Source organism: Actinia tenebrosa, unplaced genomic scaffold (assembly GCF_029948245.1).
Source record: "Actinia tenebrosa isolate PJP-AT-01 unplaced genomic scaffold, QUT_ActTen_1.0 PGA_scaffold7__59_contigs__length_16204524, whole genome shotgun sequence".
NCBI classification, from domain to species: domain Eukaryota; kingdom Metazoa; phylum Cnidaria; class Anthozoa; order Actiniaria; family Actiniidae; genus Actinia; species Actinia tenebrosa.
In genome coordinates, this window is record NW_028292584.1 from 11,346,033 (window position 1) to 11,362,851 (window position 16,819).

General features: G+C 34.9%; 2 protein-coding genes and 1 pseudogene across 3 annotated transcripts; all 3 read right to left on the reverse strand.

The window, feature by feature from the left end:
- Positions 1-426: 426 nt before the first annotated feature.
- Positions 427-4,913, reverse strand: LOC148905601 (uncharacterized; annotated as a pseudogene). Its single transcript, XR_016121781.1, has 8 exons — positions 4,708-4,913; positions 4,344-4,417; positions 3,989-4,098; positions 3,796-3,894; positions 3,302-3,476; positions 1,582-1,734; positions 1,069-1,188; positions 427-982 (listed from the first exon to the last, which is right to left on the reverse strand). The product of XR_016121781.1 is annotated as an uncharacterized LOC148905601 (transcript).
- Positions 4,914-8,951: 4,038 nt separating this feature from the next.
- LOC116290864 (uncharacterized) lies at positions 8,952-15,368 on the reverse strand. Its single transcript, XM_089040594.1, has 6 exons — positions 14,993-15,368; positions 12,843-13,091; positions 12,021-12,170; positions 11,453-11,474; positions 10,638-10,878; positions 8,952-10,035 (listed from the first exon to the last, which is right to left on the reverse strand). Exons 1-6 carry the CDS (start codon positions 15,366-15,368, stop codon positions 9,841-9,843), a joined length of 1,233 nt encoding a protein of 410 aa, XP_088896720.1. The 3' UTR covers positions 8,952-9,840.
- Positions 15,369-15,438: 70 nt separating this feature from the next.
- On the reverse strand, positions 15,439-16,359 carry LOC148905602 (uncharacterized). The gene has a single exon (XM_089040531.1). It carries the CDS (start codon positions 16,295-16,297, stop codon positions 15,623-15,625), a length of 675 nt encoding a protein of 224 aa, XP_088896657.1. The 5' UTR covers positions 16,298-16,359; the 3' UTR covers positions 15,439-15,622.
- Between the last annotated feature and the right edge of the window lie 460 nt (positions 16,360-16,819).

Below are 16,819 nucleotides of genomic sequence, written 5' to 3' on the forward strand. Positions count from 1 at the left end.
AAATGACCCCCCCCCCCCCAAACAAACAAATAAACAAACAAACAAAATCAACCTTCCTGGCAAATATAGATCGGACCCCAATAACTTTTTATACATGAAATTCTGACGAAAAAAACTTGTATGTGATACATAAAGAGAAGATTATCCTGACCTCATATCTTTCACACCATGAAGCTTTTATTTTTCTATTTACGAAGGAAGTATTTATGAAGGAAGCTAAAAAAATTCAAATTATTGGGCATACTTCTTTTACATCATTGTTGATGAGTGACACTGTAACTACTGTTTAACTGGTAGTTTTTATGTAAATATTGATGTCATTTGAGATTTATTTTGAAAAATGGCAATACCATTATGAAAACCAAGTAATGTAAATAATACCACAAGTTTTCATGAATGTATAAAATACAAAACATTAGACAACTATTGAACAACAATAAATATAGTTTAATGGTCTATTGACTGTGGATTAAGAAAATGATACACATGATTCTATCTGTTACAATATACAAACCTAAAAAAGATAGAAAATAGAAAATGAACAGTTAGATTCAATGTAAGAAGATTATTCACTTTTATAGAATACTCACCTTAGCAATGCTTTATAGGACTTATTACCTACAGATTGTACCAGAACCACACCCATATTTTTGTATAATTATATTAATATACTGTTTGAATGTCTTTTTAGTGCATTGTTTCATTCACTTTTTAAAATTGGTTGGCTCCTAAAGGAGCCGTTTGTATGCAATTTCCTCAAACCAACCAAGCCATTAAACAACCACAACCAAAAACAATCAAACATACACAAAACAAACATTTAAACAAACGAACTACAGTCCCGCAGAAAAAAAACACGCCAAATAGCATCCCTAAAACAAAACGTTTTTGGGCGTCGCACTCTTGTTGGGGCTTTCCTGTCTGGGTTTCTTGCGTACTGGTAATTTATTACTGAGGATACTTCCCTGTTGACATTTCCATTCTGAGGATAAAGTTATGGGCAATAATTATGGTATCAGTGTTTATATGTGCTTTATGAAAAAAAAGTTTCAAGAAAAGACAAAGTACCCAGTCAAGAACTGCAAGTTGTATTCTTGTTGTGTAGGTGATATCACCAAAATTAATCCGTTTGGGGGCATATATTAATAGGATAGAATGGAATGATTCTATCCAATATGTGTCACGACACTGCAAAATATAAAAACAATTTTCAGTGAAATCAGGCTACAATATATCTTCATTGAGCAGTCATTTTTTAGGGTTCACAAAATTTATTGATTGGAAAGTTACTGTTTGAAAGGAGACTTGTGCATTTTGAGGGTTTTAATTTTTTAGTATACATTTCACTCGATGATATTGATGAACACCGTTTATCTATTCTTTCCTAGAAATGCCTCTCAAAATGCCAGAAATGCATTTATGAGGGTCTGAATTGTAAATGTTTTGAGAGACAAGTCTCCAATATCCAAGTACATGTGATGATTACTACAGAAAGTGAATAATAATCATCACTAAATATTTCAGTCTATGTATATTTTCTTTTCTTTTACTTTCAAAATATCAATATATATTTTTACTTACTCTCATATAGGCTTCTGGATTTCTGTAAATAAGAGTTTTTGTCAGGGCCTTTCTGTATGCCTCAATTGCCTTTGGGTTTTTCAAAGGCTTTTTGCTGCATACATAATCAGCCATCTGACATCTACTCTCAGTTGGGCATTTTGAGTGTTTTCCCTGTAAACAATAATATCAATAGTCTGAGTAACTCTTATTGTTGTTATATGTATGTGACAGAGTCAAAAGACACTATTTTGGACAGTAATTATTTAGTCATAAATCTATATTTTTAATTAGGAATGCCTCGTGTACACATAGGAATGTAATTCTTTAGTTAACTGTTTGCGTGGAAAATGCGTAAGCAAGAAATAATTTCCGTACGTAATTACATTACAGTGAGTCATGCCTAGGTTTGGCGCTTGTTTACGTAAGTTCGTGTTTGGGACATCCTGTTTGCGCCTAGGGCGTGCAACATTGTATAGGATGTGTAAGGTCTTAAGAATGCAGGTTTTTCCATAAAAATAGGCCCAAACTAAGCTTAAATCAGTGTAGTAAAAGTTCTTGAAGACGTTGCACATATCAAGACAAGGAATTCTCTACGATGTAAAGGTATGAATCTTTGAAGCCTTTTACACTTATACCTAGGATAGATTTAGGACAAATCTATGTTCATATCGTTAACTAGTCGTTATATTTTATAGCTTAGATTTTCTACATATTTGTTAAGCATTCGTTTCATGTTGTAGTAATTCTAGTCGCATTAGCGCGTAATTTAGTACAAAGTTATTCACGCAGTAGTAATTTAGTAATCACGCTGAGTGTATCTTGTCTTTTAAACTCTTTAAAACGTTTACTATAGGATCGCTACCGCCTTACTCGCTTGTTTAACCTTTTTACTACGATAAATAGCCTTAACTGCGGGATAAAAGACCTTTTCTTTCCAACCTTTAATTTGTTCGCTACTTAAACTCTACACTCAAGGTCATTGTCGCGACCGCGTGTTCAGTAAACCGTGTAATTCTTAGTTTGTCATAAACAAAGGTTAAAATACTTACCTAAAGCCATAGTTAACCTCTAGTCAATTTTTCCTATTGCTTTTTCCATTGGTTTAGTTCATTTTAAACGGTTTACCGACTTGTACATTAAACTTTGCAACCTAGTAATTTTCACTCGCGTATTGTAAACACTGCTAATCAGTATGCAATATTCAAATTACCTGTGACGTAATTTACGTATTTCCGTTTCTATTTATATCCAGCAAAACTGTATTTTATTCATAACTTTTTAGCTATTTAGATAAGCTACAAATTTATTTTATCTCATTGTAAATATTTTTCTTGTTTTCATTAGAGATATCCTGTAATCTCGTTCCCGTTTTTTTTCATGTATTGTAAAGTTGTGTGAATTTTTCAATAAATTCTTTTGTCAAAACCACTTGCAATCTGATTCATAGCTGAGCGCCTTGCCGCCGGTTACATGTAGTAATAAATATTTGTTGATAGCAAATTTAGCAGCTAACAAGTAAACTCAATGAATATCGAGAAAATGACTGCTTGTAAAGGAGAAGGGCTAGTGAATTGTACTTTTATATTGTAATGTATGCCCATGGTTCCTATGAGTTAGGGAAATGTTAGGAAAAATACAGTCAGGGAATTTAATCATCTAGGTTAAATGAGAACCCTGAATTGCTGCAATGTTGCTGTAATATATTAAGATTATATGAATATTGTTTAGTTTAACACACCTGATAGTGATCAACAACATTTAATAGGGCTGATTGAAACTCTGCAGTAGTCTTGTTTTGTGTGGAAAAATGCTTCATAGTGAAGTATCTGTCAGTTCAGAAAACCAGGTGCTCCCCTCTTCCTTCTTTGTACCACTTGTTATTTTCTTCATCATTTTCTTCACATTCTTTCCACCTAAATTTCAATGTAAAGTAGCAAAATTATACAATATAAATTTAAGTAAATATGATTTGAGGAATCTATGCTCAGAAAGATCTTTTGGTTGCCTTGTGATATTATTGGTTTGTTGACCTGTAAGGTTACCTGTCCACCTTTGATTGGTATATTGTGTAAAATAATATAACAATTTCTAAATTGAATTCATAATAAATAAATAAATCATTTTTTACAGTAGGCATTTCTAATAAATGCTACCAAAAGTATTTTATTTTTGCAGGTTGCATGGCCAACACCAAATTCATAATAATAAATCTAAAAGTATTTATAAATTTACCGTGCCAAGTATCATAAGAATTTAGAATTCTTTTTTCTTTGGTGGCCCAATTTTCAATGGCTGCTACATTGTCATGGCAGATTTCAGCAATCGCATGTCCTGAGGTAAACAGAGTAATTAAAGATGATGATGATGAGATCTACTAATTGAAAATGATAAAGAAATCATAGTAAGTCAATATCATTTTCCATACCCATTTCTTCAATTTTATCAATTAAAAGTTTTGTCATGGGCACTTCCTGCGATGCTGCTGTACTGGACTCTTGTTTTGACCAGTTGATGGTTAGTATGATCTTGTTGGTACTACAAATAAACATAAAAATAATTATAGAATTATTGATCAATTCTTACTACTACAGTAAGATAGTTTAGAAATTTCTAGGGATGTGAAGGTTCATGTGTCCATTCTTTTCTTGCACTAGAATGGAAGCCAACCTCAAAATATTCAGTTATGATACCCCTGTGGCACACCATAACTATGATTCCGTACAATAAGTTGTTTCCTTATGACTTTTTTCAAGACAGAAATAGTAAATATCAACACTTACTAGTATGACATAGCTGTAACTGTAGTATGTTGGGCATTTCTGGAGGAATCATGTCTGGCATCAGTTATTATAATCTAAAATGAAAATAATATAAGTTCTGTTTTATAGTTCTAAAAGTTCTATAATATAAACTAATGAAAAATATGGTTGTATATCGGTTTTATCTCTTTATGAAGTGTTAGAATTACCCATTCTGATGGTTACTCAACCCTCTTATTATAAGACTGATCATGCACATGCATACTAAATATAGATACTAGAATATGGCTATATATTACCATTATTCTCAGTATTTATATCCCACACTCAAATATAACCAAAAAACTTTCAATGAATGAAAAAAGAATTGGAGGATACTACTTACATCACCATCATCGTCAACATATGCCTGTTCTTTCTGAATATCCTCTATTACAGATTTTATGCCATCCTCATATACAGATTGTACAGCAGAAAGATAACCCAATTTATTGAAAACTAAAAAAAGATCAACAATGAGGAAATATACATACAGGGTATAAGCTAACATAATTTTAAAATATTAAAATGTCACAAAACGTTTTATGAATGAATGAAATGGTTTGTGAATCGCATGCATGTAGGAAAAGAATGAAATCAAAATAGGATCAAATAGAAAAATAAACTATAACATAACAAAAGTAAACAGAAATGAACTTGTCTTGTTATGTAGTGAGTTGGATCACACGGATATCTCTGGTTCAACATTATATCAACCCATCATACGAATGCTTTTGAGCTGAGCTGAAAGATAAATTATATGGCATAATAAATAATGGTTATACCAATGCTATAAATAACCATGCATGCGTGCATAAAAGTTTATAAAATGAAGTGCAATTAGCTTTTCATATTAGCTTGTAAACTAACAAAATATCTAATATTATAAGCTTACCTGAATCTAAATATGTATGTTCAATTGAGCCAAGAGAAGCTGCTTCGGTGAAACCACGATATTGTGTTTCAGTTAGCCCAGAGCTCATGAATCCATGAATTACTCTATAGCAATAGAACATTATTATTACTTATTTTGAGAGCCGAAAAAGCAAGTTAGCTTGGCTTAATAAAAAATGCAGTGCTCACCTGAGGTTTGCAACGTATTTGGACTTCAAGATTGGCGAACTAAGCCAGACAGTTTCATGGTTGTTTTCGCATGTGAAACTAATACGGCCACACTGCCCTCTTCTTTCCATCTGGAAGCTATCGAGAAGTAAAAACCCACCACAAACAGAACAGCATCCTTTGGACTCCGTCAAGCCCTTCACCAGGCTACGAATTGTAGCTTTACAAGCGATAAAGTACTTTCCGTCGTCGTCCTCCAGAGCTGTGTGGATTTCTACTTTTGAAGGCTCATGACCAGAGGAAGAAGAAGGCGGAGCTATAACTGGAAGTTTTACATCTATTGTCCCAGACGTCTCCGGCTGACCGGCATCACTCTTTTTCTCACGATGGGAGTCGTAAAAATCTATAAGCTTCGAAATCCATGAATAATTATTGAATTATTGAGTCTTAAAAATCTACGTCTATTCTCTAGAGACAATAGAGAAAGCCTACTACGCATCTCTATACAACATGTCTTACGGTTTGCAAATAAAATGATACGCATTGCTTGATTTTGTAACCTTTCTAAGCGCTGAGAATTGTTCTTTCTGCAATCTCCCCATATAATGCAACCGTAATCTACAATAGGTAATATTGTTTGCTTATAGATAGTTAAAAGCACTTTTTGGCTCAAAAAAGGTGCAATTCTATTTAACATCTTCAGCTTAGGATATATTCTAGATGCTAAGTATGAAATATGCTTATTCCAACTGAGGCAGTTATCTATATAGACACCTAGGTACTTAAAGTGTTCACATTGTTCCAATAGCTTTCCATCCAAGATAATTTGTAGGTCCAGAGCATTTTTCACTGCATGTCTTGACCCAATCAGCATTGCTTTAGACTTCTTATGATTACTGATGAGACCATTGGTGTTGAGCCAAGCACTAACTTCTTCAAGATTATCATTGATACGCAGTTCAGCAATTTTAGCATCTTTAGAGCTAGCGTGGATCTCTGTGTCATCGGCGTATGATACAACATTACAGCTATTACAGACGTCAGAGACGTCATCTATGTGAATATTGAACAAAGTTGGACCTAATACGGATCCTTGCGGCACTCCATGGGTAATTGTCAATCGCTCAGAGTCAGTTCCACCACAAGAAACAAACTGAGTTCTTTCAGACAGATAGCTTTCAAACCATTCATATTCCTTGTCAGTGACACCATGTCGAGTAAGCTTTTGTAACAAGATCTGATGATCAATGATGTCGAAGGCTTTCCTCAAGTCCAAGAATGCACATACTACTTTCTCTGTTTTGTCGATAGCCATTTTCCATGAATCTACAGCTTGAATTAGTGCAACCGTTGTTGATGAATGCTTCCTAAAAGCGAATTGGTGTTGTTTTATAAGACCAAATTCTTGTGCATAGTTAACAAGGGCCTTGTTTGCAAGAGATTCTTGTATCTTGGAAACACACGGAAGCACTGCTATGGGTCTGTAGTTGTCTCGTTCAAATTTTGATCCTCCCTTGAAAACAGGACTTACTTTGGCAATCTTCCATGCAGAGGGGAATCGCCCGCATCTATATGACTGATTGAATACCTTGGTTAAAGGCGCAGAAATGTGGGATGCGGCGATCTTCAGGTACTTTGACGGGATGTTGTCTACACCAGTAGCCCTGGTAGGATCTATTGTCTTGAGGGCCATGTACACATCTGACTCCAGTAAAGGTTGGAATCTGAAGAACTGAGATGGTAATTGAGATGTTTGTTTTAGTTTTGGAGATGGCCGATTTGCTAACAGTGAAGATGCAATTGTAGTGTTACCTATTCTGTCATTCCTTTGCTTCTTAGAAGACTAAATAATGTATTGGCGATTTATATAAAGAAAGAATGGTACTTACCTTGTCTTACTCCACTAGTAGTTCTACCTTCATCTGTGGGTCACAAGCAACATACAGTAGTACCACACATTAAATTTATGCTAGACGTTTCATGAAAATGCACAGGTCAACCGACGTAAAGTGTTTTCATATATTACTGCAAATTTGGACGACCACGTGGACATTTTAATATAGACCCTAACATAAAGAGATAGAAAGGGGGGGGGGGGGGGGGGGGGACGGGGTGGGGGTGAGCAATTTGAATTCTTATTCGTGGGGGGACTTCTAATAAAAGACCACTTTTGATAGACAGTAGTCATACTACTATATGATAAAAAAATTAGCAATAAATGGAGAGGCAGTATTGAGAATCATTAAAGTTTATTGTTAGTAAAGTATAAAAGGCGATATATTTTTGCTATAAGCTTTTTTGGCCTCAATTTGTCGAACTGCATGCCATAATATATGTTGTGGCTATTTTTGTGCTTTCTCTCACAATATTACTAATTCATTCATATATATATACACACACTTGATTGTAGAAATGTTGTAGTATACATTTATACAAATACCGAATTTATTCAGTATATTTAATGATATGCAAAACAGAAAACTCGCTTTATTTATTATTTGTTTCATTCAATGAACGTCAAAATATTTTATTCTTGTGTTTTACATCCTACAGATTATAAATCAATTGGTTTTGAGGGTTAAAAAAGTAAAATTGCAATATGTATCTCATTAGGTATTTGTATAAATGTATACTACAACGTTTCTGCAATCGAGTGTGTGTATTATAATATTACCTATTTTAGAACATACTATTAAAAAGCTAGAAGATATAACTAGCTAAAAACTAGTGTGAGCTGCGTCGGTGTTTCTAATGAAACAGTAATGATGAAAAGGTAAATTATACACCGTAAAAAGATGAAAAAACTTACTGACGTTTCGGACGCTATACATTGCCATAAAATCAATAATCTAGTTACAATGAAATTGTCATTACATGACTTGTTGCTTTGGCAACTTTTTAGTTGTTTTAAGAAATATACCCGGCCGTATTTCGATCAGCCAGTCACCAATACCTACAAAGCTAATACAGATTAGACGAGATTGCAGGAATCTTCAAACGTTAAACATATAGGGCATGAATTTTCTTTCTTTAATACTATATAAATTTTTGGAAAAAGTGTAATTATTTAATTGCTTGAGGATGCCTGCATTAGATGAGACTGTTACTTTAATTAGATAATATAAAATTAGGCCATCAAGACATGTTGTAACAGCAGTTAAAAAATGAAGATGTTTCTTTCTACCTATCATTCTGGGCAGAAAAAACTAATTTTTTTTGGGTGACTAACTTTTTTCAAATATATGCTTACCTAATATTAAAAATATACAATTCATAAAAAACTTTACTCGAACTATAAGATAATTAATGTGGTATTGGCTCAAAACGTTTTTGTTGAAAGGCCTCAAACTGAAGTGTTCAAGACTCATATAATGTGACCAATACAATATTCAAGCTGATTGGTTATCAAAAAAATATATATATATATTTAATTTAGAACACATTTCAGCATTTTTGAAAAATAAATTTGCATTTCTATATATACATATATATATATATATATATATATTTTTTTTTTTCTTCTTTTTTTTAAAGCTTCATTTCTTGTTTATTTTTAGCCTACAAGAAGGAAGGAAATTTGATTTCCAATTATAATGGCCTTCTGTTGCCGGGTTACCGTGTTACCAAATATTTGCATAATCAATTACGGTCATAAATCATCGCCAACTATTCCGGTCATGCGCCCGCGTGCAAATGCAGCGGTGTCACTTGAAAGTGTTAAGCGAGTTAAGTCAGATTTTACAAAGAAATGTATAGAGAGTCAAGATAGTTTTCGATTTATAAATTTCTGTGTAAACAGTTTTCCACTTGCCGGGGTAGAAGAACATTATATAACATTAAAGCATTTGATTTTTACCAAACATACTTTAATTTGTTTGGAAAAACCTTTTCGTCTCGATAGTTAGATTTTAACAGCCTTCTTCACGGCCATATGTGCTTTGTTAAATTGCAAGAAAAACACAAAAGGCCAAATATTATGAACAGGAATTCTCAAAATCAAAACTAGTTACCTCATTTGCCGGGGTCGATCCTTAAAATACACACATTCTAAACTGCTGATGTCGAATCTGTGGTCGATTGAACGAATTTATACTTTTCGTTTTTTACTTTCAAAAAGCTACGATTTGAGACGAGTTTGTGAGATCCTTTCTTCAAGAATAGGCACTTTGTGAAGTAAAAACCTTGGAAATTATTCGCAAAATACGACATGTTTGGTATCAAAATAAAGCTTGAATCCTCAGCTCTCGTTTGCCATGGTTTGCAATTGGATACCTATTAAAGCACAGGAATACCGTAGCAAAAAGTTATGTTTTTCTAAGTCCTAGCCTGAGAGAGCTTGGGCTTCCTGTGGTTTATATTTTATACAAGATATCCGCTGACTTGGCGAGCGGCGCATGGCCGAAATAGTTGGCGATGGTCAATACAGCCAAGGCAGCCAAGATCCTCCCTGATCACCGCAGTCAACTCCATCTTCTTCTTCGTTACTGTTTTTGTTATCAGAGGTTTTTGGATCTGGATGGTTTATTGACAAACTTGACGGATATTTTGGATTGGACAAGTCAGCTGGTATCTCTTCATTCAGAAAATCTAGTGGTACATCAGCCGATTTATTCTAAGGAGAAAATTAAGTATTACCAAATGATATAAATGTAAGCAAATCTCGTTCACCAAGTGAGTTATAGGCTCCCAGGTTCGGGAGTTTTGTGTTGCTCAGGATAAGTCTCCATTTTATTTAGACTATTCATGCTTTCCAGGGACGCCGGAGAGGGAGAGCTGGGGGGCTCTAGCCCCACTAATAGGTTACTATCAATAGATGTCACTTCCGGTAATAATTGAGTTTTGACGGGGAGGGGGGGGGGGGTCAATTGAAATACTCAGATACTTACTTTTAGAACTGTGTTGACATGTTTTGACTTTAAATTTGCTAGTTGTATATCAATTACCCCCCATTCATCTCCAACGAAAGTCAATTAACTTTCAATTAACGAAGACCATCGGACCAGCAGTCCAAAATTTCGAAGTAAGAAAAACTTCAAAGCAATAAATATGTTGCAAATGTCCCTCAAAACACTGGAAAAATGCCGGGGTAAATAAATCTGTATTCAAGAAACAATAAGAACAGTAATATTATACGAACTCGAAAACGGTGTATTCAAAGTAATCCGGACATATTCATTTTAATTTTATTATTTCCCTAAAAATATGCAAACCAACCTTCTTTTTGTTTTTATTGACTTTAGCATACACGGGTTCCACGTTAGATTTCCCTTTCTTGGAACTGGATGTCTCGTCACGTGGTGGTTGCTGTACTGTTTTAGAAGTGGTAACCCGTTTGTACCCAGTTTCTTCCACGGTGGCATAATCAGCATTGCTTGCAGATGCGTGAATTACGCTTCTCACTCGTATTGCATCAACTGGTTCTCCATACGGACACTCTTCGGCCCATTGATTTGCCCTAATTAAAAAAAACGCTTAGTATTTCACAACATCCATGAATTTGAAGAAAATAAAAAATAAAAAAACGGCAACATTAAGTATATATATATATATATTAAAAAAAAAGAAGATATATGAGACTTAAAACAGAAAAGATTAACCGAACAACTGACGCCCTCTTAACCTAAGCGAAACCAATACTACCAACTAACCACCTAATTAACACTAAAAAAAATAACCAAAACAAGAAGAAGAAAAAAAGCGAAACAAAACAAAACAAAGCACACAAAACAAAAAACAAAACAAAACAAAACAAACAAAAAAAACTAAACTAAAAAAAAAACAAGAAGAAGAAAAAAAGCAAGACAAAACAAAACAAAACAAAGTAAAAACAAAAACAAACAAAAAACTAAAAACAAAAAAACTAACCAACCAAACAACTAACCAACCAAACAACTAACCAAATAACCAAATAACGAACCAATCAGCAAACAAATTAAGAAATTAGCAATCAGCCATGCCGCCACTCAAACAATAACAGCAATCTTTTTTTAATGTGATATATGACTTTAAGAGATTATTTTGGATCTTACCCCCGGTCTTGCTGCTGTGTGCCTGAAAGTGATAAAGAGGAAAATCAGTTAGATGTGAAGGGCAATATTGTTTGAAAATAGGTGATTTCCACTAACAGGTCAGGTGACCCATTCCCTTGAATCTATCAGTTGCTTCAAAATGATTACAAAAAAAGTATTAGGGGACCTCGATATTAGTAAACAGTTGGAGTTTCAGATCGTAATGATAAATATATAAAAGGATTTTTAAGGGAAAATTAGCTTGACATTAGTTTTCAAAATGTTCGAATCAATTATGATGCGGCAGCCATCTTGCCTGGGGGCAGAATAAAAGTTCAATAGTGACGGAATATATATATAGTTTCGTGCGTATGTCCTTCTTTTATGGGTAAATGTGATCGATGATGTGTCGTCTTATTTCCTTCGTTGTGTTCTCTTTTGGTGAGATGTTAATATCAATCGAACTCATTTTCGTTATAAAGCTCCATTTGCCCCTGCACGCTAAAAATGCATTGCGATCCAAGATGCGGTCGCAGAAATCGCAGAAACAGTTTATTAATCTGACGTAAGTGATTATCTTCTCATTTACCACTGACAACATAACGTTTTGACCGCTTCCGTTTTCGCGAAATAAGAACATAAACCAGTATCAAGGCAACAGCAAATAGTAGAGCACAAACGATGATAACTATGATTATTTGCAGCAGATTTTCAGGAGGAAGAATGGATCCATCGTCATCTGAAATGGAAAAAAAAAATCAAAAATATCCATCCTCTCATCAGTGGATTAATGCACATGTAAAGTATTGATTGTGTTGATCACATAATAAACATACCATTATCTTCGAAGTTATCTCATTAAAAAAATGAAAAGGAAAAAATCAACGATCAATATTAATGTTCGTGAAGTCTAATGTAAAGAACTGAATGCGTTATTTGGACAACAATTAGCTAGCCTAACGATAGAACGCTCTCAGAAATGGTTTATTTCACAGAATTGTGAAATGGTTAAACGTTTCATGTGTGTAGTTCCAAGAGATACTTATTTTAGTTTTGAAGATCTCGAAGTTTATCTTAGCTTCATGTACTATATACTCAATTGAGAACTTTCAGTATATTTTAGCTTTTTTTTTTTTAATTTTTTTTTTTTTTTTTGTATCACACCAAATTTATAGATTATTGCAAAATTTAATTTTTATTTATCAATACAATGTAAATACTATTTTGTATACTTAATCCACATTGCTTAGGCTAAGCCCGCAATGATAATGATATTTATTTGTTTTTTTTGTTTTGTTTTGGATGTTTGGTTGGTAGGTTGTTACCTTGGGCGTACCATCGTACGAAAGAAAGAAAGAAAGAATGAAAAATTAAAGAAAGAAAATATGTAAGTTTATGCCAAGCCGTTTACCTATTACTTCAAGGGACGTGCAATTGGTCTCATTCCCAAAACGGCTTGACACGTGACAGCAATACTCTCCTGATGTTTTACCAGTGATGTTGAATGACGTCACACTAGAATTAGCAATTGTTCTGTTCGCATCCTTGTGTATCCATGTAACACGAGGTGCTGGATTACCAGAGGCATTACATCTTAATGTTATTGAATCTCCTTGATTACCATAAAGGTGGGAGGTCAGATAGTTGATACGAGGTAAAGCTACAAAAATAAGAAAGATTAAATGTAATATTTTGCTTTTGCGATCAACTGACTTTTTTTCACAGTATTATATTCTTGTGTGAAAAAAAGGATTTTCCATGTCATATTTACTTGACTCTTTTCATTCTTTCACGGGCTCAAAAAGACAAATACAAGTTGGAGTAGTTTTTAGCTTAGATTTCGTATGTGAAAAGTCACGACACACGGCACGGTTGCGGTGGAGCACGGCGCGGACACGTCAAGTGATTTTTAATGGACAAGGCTGACACGGTCACGGCAAGGTGCGGTCCATGACGTAAGTTACGTTTTTTTTTGTTTTTTGTTTTGTTTTTTTCAACGTCATACGAAAACTGCTCTATGTATTTGGTACCTGGCATCTCCTCTTTAGAAAACCAAGATATATCCAAGTACTAATTTGAAAATTGTATTTAAAAAAAGGTCATTTAACCATAGTTAATAGTTAGGAAACTCTATTGTTATAGGTTATTGCTCACGTTTTTCAAGCGTGACCGTGCACCAGACCTTTGTTTTACCATTGTTTTACCATTGTTTTACCATTGTTGGCAATGGCTGAGTGAACAGAACAAAATCGTTCTTTTGGTAGCTAGTTCAAAATACTTTAAGATTTTTATGAGATATTTCAATATTCCTTACAACAATCCCTTAGACAAAGTTTATGTTTATTTATTTTGCGATTTCGGATGAACATAAATCAAACATCACAAGCGAACAAAGACCTGAAAACAATAGGTTTCCTAACCATTCCCCACTATTAACTACGATTTAACGCAAAACTTTCATTTAGCTGAGGTTATCACTTGAGCTTAAATTAAATATTTCCATATTAGGGAAATCACGGCTAACAAGTCTGTGAGCTGACTGATTTTCCCACTTTCGTGTCTAGGTTATTCCCCTTGACAGAAAAAATAAAACAATGATAACAAGTTTTGACACGGGAAAACGTGTCAAATGTGCTGTGCACATTGGATACTTTGAATAGAGTACAAGACTATTTGGGATTTAGTCATTGTAAGACAGAAGAAAGTCCGTGGATTCGGTTTAAATATTTTTTTACGGTCAAATTGAACCAGCATAAACGAGTCTTGTTCGCAAACCCCAAAGCAAGCCTCCGTCTCTCTGAGAACCAGTGTTATGGTGGCTCTATCGGCTCAAAAACACCACACAAAACATTATTGAACCGAAGATTCTCCATCTACAGAAAAAGTTTGGTCTCGAAAATTTACCTCAGAATACCCTGCGAGCAGAGTCTCCTTTACCTTCCCCCGAGTGAGAGAAAGGAAAGAAGACTCTTTCCTTTCTCTCACTCGGGGGAAGGTAAAGGAGACTTTGCTTGCAGGGTAACCTCAGAATGGAAATATTACGAAAAACGTATCTCTTTCCCTACACTTCTGCCCAAACAATATGGCGTCGGAAACCGTGAAATGAACTATAAATAAACTAATATAAAACTCGTGTGAGTACTCTTTTATGTAATTATGACGCAGTAAATTCTTCGTCCATCCACTCGTTGAAGGTTTCGGCATGAAAATCCCTTTTTCATAAAAATATTCGACTAGAAATAGATACGTTTAGCTAACCAAAACAAAAATTATTACTTTAGTTAATACAATAACATATAACTCGTGCGGGTACTGTTACTAAAACAAGGAACGGCCTGAAACGACCTGAAACCACTAAATCGCTAACGAATCTTCTACAACAGCTCCGTCACATCTGGCACATACGCAGACAAATTGTAATCATGCTAGCATTTACATATTCCAGCATCCAGTGTTGGTCCCATGCTGTATAAAAAAGACACAGTTTACCTTGACTGACGTAACAACTTTACGTAGGGAGGTAATAAAGAATTTGGGATTGTTGGATTATCAACTACTCACCATATATGACGAGAATTGTGCAGTTATAGTGTTTATCATGATAACATTCAACCTCACAGCAATATGATCCACTTTTAATTTTATCAACATCAGGGATGGTAATTGTCACATTTGATCCACCAATAACAGAGAAATGAGGAACTACACTTTTCAACGCATAATAATTTTGTTTATTTGCGTTTCGAGAGAACATATGACTATTGTTGTAATATATTCTAGAGGAACCAAAGTCATTACATTCGTAATACCACTTGATGTGAACAGTAGAACCAACATGTCCTTTCGTACTTTGCGAAGGTAGTGAAATCCACTTGAATCCATCTGTTGGACACAATGTGTAAACATCAAATAATGGCAAATACCTCATGTATGCCATATCTTATTACTGGGATATCTGTGATAGCCCAGTGGTAAAATAAATTCGTTTTGTTATTATTATTATTATTATTATTATTATTATTATTATTATTATCAGCAGTAAACACGTTTGAATGCTAATTAGGTAAGCTAGATAGGGCGTAATTTCGTAACCTACCAGCATGACAGGATTAATAATATATACAATCACTTAAAACCAATTATTAATGTTCTTAAGATGCAGTTTAAATACTTGGAATGTTTGAAATGTCCTTAAGATGTGATTAATTTGAATGTTCTTGCAATGTTCACTGTGCAGCTTAATACCGCTTTCTGCATTCTGAGTAATACATCTTTGTATCTTGCTCCAAAGATATTCTTCATCTCAGGCTCCATCTCTTTAGACCATCCTCCAAGAGCGTCCAAAATGAGGTTCACTTGCAAGATCGTGTATCCTGGGTGTTGTTTTGTGAGCTCAAGTCTAAGTGCTCCATACTTCTTCGTCTTCTCTTTGTCTTTCTTTTCTCGGTTGTTAACCCACGGACAGCTCATTTCCACCATGAGTACTTTCTTGTTATTGTGGTCGATGAAACGCGCGTCCACACGGTTAGATCGTACATACATGTGGTCAGCATATACAGGTACATCCCAGTATGCTTCAGCGTCAGTTGATTTGTAGAGTGGTTTGGGTTTGACATCAGAAAACCATGGGGGTGTACTATCAGCCAGTTTGAGATCTCTTAGCATCTCAAAGAAAAACACTTTCAAAGCAGCGTTGTGTCTATCCAGGTACCTGGACTGTGCAAGAGACGGACATCCAGCCAGTACATGTGCCAGACATTCGGAACCCTCGCCGCACATTCTGCATGTGACATTATTCTTGTCTGTTGTTCCCGTCTTGTAGGCGGAGTAGACTCTCGTTGGGGTTAGCTGTTCGTACAATTCCATAATGCCTGCAACACAATGGGTAGGAGCGCTTACCCACTTGTTAAGCCATGCAAAGCAGCCTTCATGACTTCATTGATCATCCTGCCATCTTGCTTTCAGTAGACTTCCTTGCCAATGTTGATCTTCAACCTTCCCCACGAGTTTTTCATTTACAGCTTTCTTAAGGTGTTTCTTAATGTGCATTCCCTTGATCTGTATCTCCGGTTCTTCTAATGGGCTACATGACGGTTCTGGGGTATTTAGGTTCAGAGTTGTTCTCAGTTGCTGGGCAAATTTCTTTGCATCACTAATGAGAGAGGAGAATCCCTTGTCTGCAGCTCTTTCTTCAAACTGTTGAACAGCTCTCATCATAGGGTCCGGACTCTCGTAAAGTTTGACAGCAGCCTTGATCTTGATCAGCTTATACTCTTGTTCAATGGATCGCAGTCCTCGTCCTCCTTTCTCTCTAGGTAGATATAATACAGCTGTTGAGCTAAGTGGATGTCGTCCTCCATTCCCGCTGATGATCTTCCTTGTTTCTCT